This window comes from Gavialis gangeticus, unplaced genomic scaffold (assembly GCF_001723915.1).
Source record: "Gavialis gangeticus isolate Ggan-Ray unplaced genomic scaffold, GavGan_comp1, whole genome shotgun sequence".
Classification (NCBI taxonomy): Eukaryota; Metazoa; Chordata; order Crocodylia; family Gavialidae; genus Gavialis; species Gavialis gangeticus.
The window spans coordinates 19,402,520-19,409,597 of NW_017728995.1; the positions used below are offsets into that span (position 1 = coordinate 19,402,520).

The 7,078-nt window shown below is 43.9% G+C and overlaps 1 protein-coding gene across 1 annotated transcript; it reads right to left on the reverse strand.

The window, feature by feature from the left end:
- Positions 1 to 3,617: 3,617 nt before the first annotated feature.
- GHSR (growth hormone secretagogue receptor) lies at positions 3,618 to 7,018 on the reverse strand. The gene is made up of 2 exons (XM_019503039.1): positions 6,265 to 7,018; positions 3,618 to 4,233 (listed from the first exon to the last, which is right to left on the reverse strand). Exons 1-2 carry the CDS (start codon positions 7,016 to 7,018, stop codon positions 3,929 to 3,931), a joined length of 1,059 nt encoding a protein of 352 aa, XP_019358584.1. The 3' UTR covers positions 3,618 to 3,928.
- Between the last annotated feature and the right edge of the window lie 60 nt (positions 7,019 to 7,078).

Sequence of the window (7,078 nt, forward strand, 5' to 3'; positions counted from 1 at the left end):
AACAAACTCAGCCTTAGATTTCTCTGCAGTTTTCTTATCTAACATCATAGCTGATTTTAGGTAAAACCTTCCATGTTTCAGGATTGAGCCTAACGAGTAATGTTCTGTCTTTACTGTACAAATGAATGGGATGCTACACTGACATGGGATCAGCACCTCAGTGTAAAATCGTACACTGGGGAGAGAAGGCACACCAGTAGTTTTTACCTGTATATCTTACTGAGGTCAGTCTTTTCCACCCCATTTGGGGCTAACCTCAACTTTAGTCATGCTGAGGTTAAAACCATGTTCATTAGACTTTTATGTTGGCAGAACTACCACAAAAGCACAACTTTTTTGCAGTGAAGGAATAACCTAATTGACCCAACATAGGCAATAACTTCCTTTATGGGCAAGCTATTCCATATTTATGCATATTGAGGGATTTTGCACCTTTTCTGGCCACTTCTGGTCACAGGCTACAGGACTGAAGGATTATCCGATCTCATTCAGAGTGAAGGATCTAATTTTCCTTGGATTAAAATTGTGTTATGCTCCACGAAAAAGACATCACCTTATTATTCATGTAAGACTATAATCTGATGTCATTGACTTTGGAGTTTCTGCATGAACAGCTGGCCAAGTTACTAGTAAGCGAGTGGCCAAGCTGATGAGACGGTTTAATGTTAGTATGGAAGTGACTATGCTATTGTGTGTGTTAAACATCCAGAAGTGCCCAGGAGGAACATAAGTATTTTCGGAGCCCAAGTAGATTCAGATCAAGCTTCTCACTTGTCTAATTAATAAAAGTGCACATGCTTGTGTTTAGGCTAGGACCTAAATGCTCAGTGTCTTGTAGAAGCAAGGCCACCGTGCCACACATAACTATAAGAAACACAGGGCGCATTTACACATCACCCTATGTCTCTGTAGCAACATACTATGTCGCCATACGGTGCACTACGGTGACATAGTGATCACATGAGTCTACATGTGATCAGCAACTAATTTGCCATAGTGGTGCACTCCCTCGTTTTAGTGCAGCAAAGTAGTGGTGAAATCTAACCATGCACCGTGCTGTGCGAGTGGTTACTGCACCGTGCTTCAGTACTTCCACAAGGAAGTACAAAAGCACAGTGCCATAGCAGCATCACCGTAGGGCGATGTATAGAGCCACCCAAAGAGAGGAAGACAAAAGGAACCTGTCCAACTGTATGAAAGACGTACGTGATAAAAATGAAGGGTTTAATGGCCTTATACGTGTGCAAAATGGTATCACTTTAACTAGTCCCAAAATAATTACATTTTATCCTGGATGTAAAAGCAATGCAGTAGAAAGTATGTAAGCAGCAGAACTGTAAAGTTTTTTTCATAGCTTTATTAAAACCTCTGGCCATGGTTCAGACACAATTAACTTTTGAAACATTTAATGTTAGGTGCATGCTCCGTTCATATACAGAGTACCGGTAACACCATTTGTGAGCTTATATCTTTACAGAGCATATCTCTTTTAGATTCCCAAGTTCCTTTTTCCCTGAGTTGTGTGATGCCTCTAATCAGAACCCTGTTTATGTGGTGAAGAGAAAATGAAGAGAATAAATGGGAATGAAGACAATAAAAAAGCAGAGATGCTGTTAGAGAGCAAATTGGAGATACTCCTGTACTGCAGTCTGAATTATGTGCTACTGTCTCAGACAAATTAAGCTTACATTGGTGTCTGACAGTTGGAGGCTTGCTTCCCTTCTGAGTTTTAAATGATGTTGCCTTGTTAATTTGCTAACCTTTTGCATCTCTAATAATTATTTATAAACCCAAGCTGACTTTATCCCTCCAGTTACACGTTTGCACTGAATCCCTACACATCATTATGATCACTCACTTCAGCAAATGCATGATCAGGCCACAAAATAAATTCAGGTTCCACATTTAAAATAAACCATTTTAACTTTACAGACCTAACAAAGCAATACAGAGCGTAGAACATAGAGTATATACAGAAAAGGCCAATTTCTGATTCCAGTTCTACACGAGCAGTTCCATTAACTGACCATGTAACAGAACGGTGAAGGCCCATTACCTTTAAGATGCAATTCAGATCTATAGGAATTTTGGACAAAACAGATAATCCATTAGCTAGAGCATGTTGTGGGCCAGCCAGTAATAAATACGAGGACTTAATAAATAGAAATGTACTATTTTACATGGATGTGCCTAGGTTGTATTAGATGGGTAATAAAACCTGTATGTTGATACAATATAAGACATGCATGAAAGACGGACAGTACTTGAAAAAGAGACCTGGGTTACAAAAATTAATGGAATTGAATAGTGTTAAAGATTAGGTGTGAAACTGCATGTGTGTATGTGCGTTAATGGAGATTTTGGGGTGGAATGCCGAGGTCCTATTCTTTAAAGTAAGTCAGACTGACGCAGGATTTCATGGTGTAATGAACTAGCACAGTTTTAAGGCGGGTCATTTCTCTGTCTGGAATCGGATCTGTGCAACTGTCTCATAGGCACTGTATTATTATGAACAAACTGATGATATTCTCTGTATGACAAAGGTCTGGGCTTTTTGGGAGAGAAGAGTTGTGACCAACTTCTAGATCGGCATGCTGCACAGCAGAGTGCCTAATGGAAAGATCCTAGCTGGTCACAGATTTGTTATCATATTGAAACCACTGTAGCTTTCAAGATCAAACACATCAGGTTGCTTAGAATCAAGGCATAAGAAAGTATGAATGATGTGGCCATCTCTCCAGGAGAATTTTGATATGAATTGCCTTTTTTCACTAATGGGGAAACTCCTATAAAGGAGAATAAAAAGATGACTTTGCTGGGAGATTGCATTTAATAATTTTCAGAGTAACACCACTGTGACAGAAATCAATAGTGTCCTTCCCTAGCAGATGCATTAAAAAATATTCCGGTTCAGCGCTAATTGCTCTGTAACTCCATTTCTACCTAAGGTACTATTTTGTTTCCCTTCTTTTTCGATATGCTATGAAAGGTGCTGATTTTCAGCCTGTTTGGTAAATCCTTCTCTTTTGTAAATCATTTCCTTTTGAATAAAATCAATTAAAGTTATGGCAAAGTGCATCAAATTCCATGTTTATCGTCCATGCCAGACAACTGAATTTAACTTTCTCAAGGGCCTGATCAGGCAAAACTTTCAGTGAACTTGATCACTGATTCTTTTGATAGATTAAGGTTGCCACTGGACAAATCCTACTCAAATTTAGGATCATAGGAAAGTGTGGCTGGAAGGGACCCCATGAAATTATCTAGTCCAGCTCAAATTGCTCCTACTGAAAGCTCACAGCTATTTGTGTTAGTTGTGTGAACTGAGGAAGCATCCTGCCTGTTAACAATGGTACCACTTAGATCCCTCACCAGTGGGCACGTCTACGTGTTCATTAATGCGCCACAGTTACTGTGCATTCAGTTTAGTACTTCCTTAAGTACTAAACTAAAAGCAGTAATGGGATGCGCAGTAACTACATTTACTGCGCAGTAGCACTGGTGTACAGTTTTTTTGTGACGGTTACTGTGCAGTAGCTTAATAACGCTGCACGGTAGCTTACTGGCACAGGTTTTGACCAGCATGCTACTGCGCAGTGCTATTAGGCTACTGCACAGTAAGCATCTTGTGTGCATGTGCCCAGTGTCTGCAAACCCCCCTCCCCCTCAAAACCTCCCCCCAAAATGCAATAAAGGCAGTAGGAGAATATTGCCGAGTTTTGCAAACATAAATCTCCTTGTACAAGCCCAGAACTCAACTCATTTTTTTCTTACCTTTAACTGTCTATATTATAACTTTCAGCAACCCCTGATGATGAAAAGAGATACCGCTTTACACTTTTCTTTGAGCAGTTTGGGCTTGTTTTCCTTTTCTTATGGCTTTCTGGGCAGGACTGGTAAGGGATGCTTCAGCACTTACAATCAGTTGTCAGGTAATAACACTAGATTCTGTCCAAGCGAGAGCACTTCCTTGTTTTGTAGCAGAGAGTCTTTTCTTTGGGAGTGGTTTGAGTCCAAACAGTTGGCAAGCAGCAGCTCGATACTTCTTAGACATAATATTGTACAGAATGGGGTTGATGGCAGCACTAAGGTAGAAGAGGACAAAGGACACCAAGTTGCAATACTGGCTAATTACAGCTATCTCCAAGGATCCAGCCTCAAAAGATTTGGAAAACAAGTATCGGTCCACATGAAAAGGCAACCAGCAGAGTATGAAAGCAAACACCACCACCGCTAAAAGAGAAACAGGGAAAGAAATGCTTTTAGATAAGTATACTAAAAACATGCATCATTTAAAATTAAACATACTTTTATGTCCTTGATATACTAGTGAAGCTCTTAAGAGTGTGATTTTTCACACAACAAAAATCAATTTGTTCAACTTATTTTGGATTTTAAAGATTAGCTTTTAAAATTAATACACCGATAATGATGTTAGTATATAATCAGCATAATCACTACAGCAGGCATTGCATATAAATGTCCTGTTTATATGTCCTTATTGGATTTAGTATGTAATTGTTCTAAATAATATATCCTTGTTTTTTGCCAGAAGAGAGGATTTCAGGGTTGCAACAGTGGGGAAAAAACTGATACAAAGACGAATTTAACACAAGCAGCATTTAACTAAAATACACCATTCCGTGCACCATCATTTATCCGACTTTGGCTCTGCTCTTGTTCCTTAACTGGTAAAGATTTAAAGCTTTAAAGCTGCTCTTTTAAATTCCCAGCAATGGATTTTGAATTCTAAGTTCTGAACACTCGAGGGCGCGGGGCAGTCTGCATCTTATCACGCTGATCCCTTTTCACTTCTTCTACTGCAAGCCGACCCTACAGCAGATTGCTAACATTTAAAGTTGCCTCCGTTAAAGGATGCTGTAGCCACAGTCTTCACCGTCTAATAGCTAGTGAAGAAAGTGACTTGAAATAATATTGATGTTTGTAGCAGTGCTTTAGGGCTGAGGTAAGCAAGTATTTTAGGATTAGAAATCGGTATATTAAACTTTTAGAACTATAACTCTCGAAATAGCGAGCACCAATTCATAATTCGGAAAAATCTAGATCTGGAAATAGATCTTCGGCTAAGCAATGTGTTGCTTCCCAGGTCATGCTAACAGACTTTATCGATTATATATTGTAATTGAAGGAGCATAAAAGATCTCACTGTTTTGATTACTCTTGTTGCTGTTGCACAGTAACGATAACATGTATGAATACATAATCAGTTAAGTTTAAATTGAATAACTGAGGTATTCAGGACCTGTCATGGCCCTGTCCTATAGTCCACTGCTCCAACTCAGTTGCAATTAGCAAAGTGAGCAGAGGCTGTTGCAGGATCAGGCTGCTAGAATAATAAGAAAATCTATAGTTTTCCACTAAAGAATCTAATGAAAGTGTTTTCGGGTTTCCAAATAGTGTCAGAAAGTGTTGCTGCTTCTAGCCTGGTCATTTAATTCTGCAAATGCTACTTGCAGAGGACCTCATTAACTACACTACGTTGAGCACTTGCAAGACCGAAATCTTTTGAGTGGAAGACCTGTGTCTACTGACACGCTGCAGTTTGGATTTCTTCACTGAAGCAACAGCTTTCCTTTGTACTTGTATTCAAAATTTGTACCTTGAAACATGAATGCTTAATGCTTTGTGCCCTGCAAGCGATGAGCAGGAATTTTACACTTGGCTTGCAAGGTGATAGGGTCTGGGACCCTAAGAGATGGAGCATATTCTCCAATAAGGAGCAGCTGATGTTGCGAAAATGGCAAAAGCAATTTAGTTGGCAAAGGATGAATTTAGCCGTATTGGTCAAATTGGTCAGAAGAAACCCAGTCCACACGTGCATGGGCTTCAGTCCACCGGCAGACTGCAGCTGTGTCATGCTTTGAGACCGGATTAGCAGGGGGGAGGGACAGGGCAGAAACACTTCTCACCCTGGCATTTTTTGGCACCTCTAACTTAGCTACACTCCTAGCTCCAGAATCTCCTGTGCAACAGGATCACTTTCCCCCCCAGTGCAACAGGATCATTTCTTTTCCCCCCTGGTGCAATAGGGTCACTTCCCCCCTCCCCATTCTCGGCGCTTGCCCTCTGGGTGGCACAGTAGGAACCAGCAGCGTGACAGCGTAGCAGCACTGCCTCCCTCCTGCCCCCGAGGCCTTCCCACGTCCCTGGGGCGCGTCCAGCAGGGACACCCCTTCCCTGGGGAGCGCGGCTGCAGTTGGGGCTGAACCCCCAGCCTCTCCTTGAACACCCCCCCAGTCCTACCTAACATCTTGACAGTCTGCCTGTTGTTCTTGTCCCTGACCGAGGCGCTGGGCCCCATGTTCTTCCTCTTCCTCCTCCACAGCTTCCTCCCGATGAGGCTGTAGAGCACGGTCAGGCAGAAGACGGGCAGGAAGAAGAAGACGCTGGATGTCCACACCATGACGGTGAGCAGGCCGGACTGGATGGCATACTCGGTGGCGCGGCACTCCTCGGTGCTGGCCGGGCTGGTGCCGTTGTCGTGCTCGACCCCCACCAGGACGAAGATGGGCCCGGCGCTGGCGAAGGACACGGCCCAGAGGCCGAGGATGACCAGCTTGACCTTGCCCTTGGTGATGGCCACCTTGGCGCGCAGCGGGAAGCAGATGGCCAGGTAGCGCTCCACGCTCAGTGCCGTGATGTTGAGGATGGTGGAGTAGGTGCAGCTCTCGCTCACGAACTGGAAGAGCTTGCACAGCAGGTCGCCCAGGGTCCAGGGCCGCGCCTGCCAGAGGCGCAGGAGGTCGAGGGGCATGCACAGGAAGATGAGCAGGTCGGAGAAGGCCATGCTGGACAGGTAGAGGTTGGTGGTGGTCCGCATGGCCCGGCAGCGCGACACTACCAGCATGGTCAGGACGTTGCCGCCGATGCCCACCACGAAGAGCAGCACGCAGGTGACCGTGATGCCGGTCAGCACCGGCGCGGAGAAGGGGTACTCGGCCCACGGGTCCGCCCCGTCCGGCATGGCCCCCGCCCGCTCGCCGCTCGCGTTGCGCATCCCGCCGCTCACGTCCCCATGCCCGCGCCGAGCCGCGCCGCGCCGAGCCGGGCAGGTGCG

Bases quoted from the DNA above. Each gene is read 5' to 3' on its own strand.
- GHSR (XM_019503039.1), bottom strand. From the start codon at position 7,018: ATGCGCAACGCGAGCGGCGAGCGGGCGGGGGCCATGCCGGACGGGGCG. The intron at 4,234-6,264 runs GTAGGACTGGGG...TTTCTCTTTTAG, and splicing joins GCAGACTGTCAAGATGTTAG to CGGTGGTGGTGTTTGCTTTC.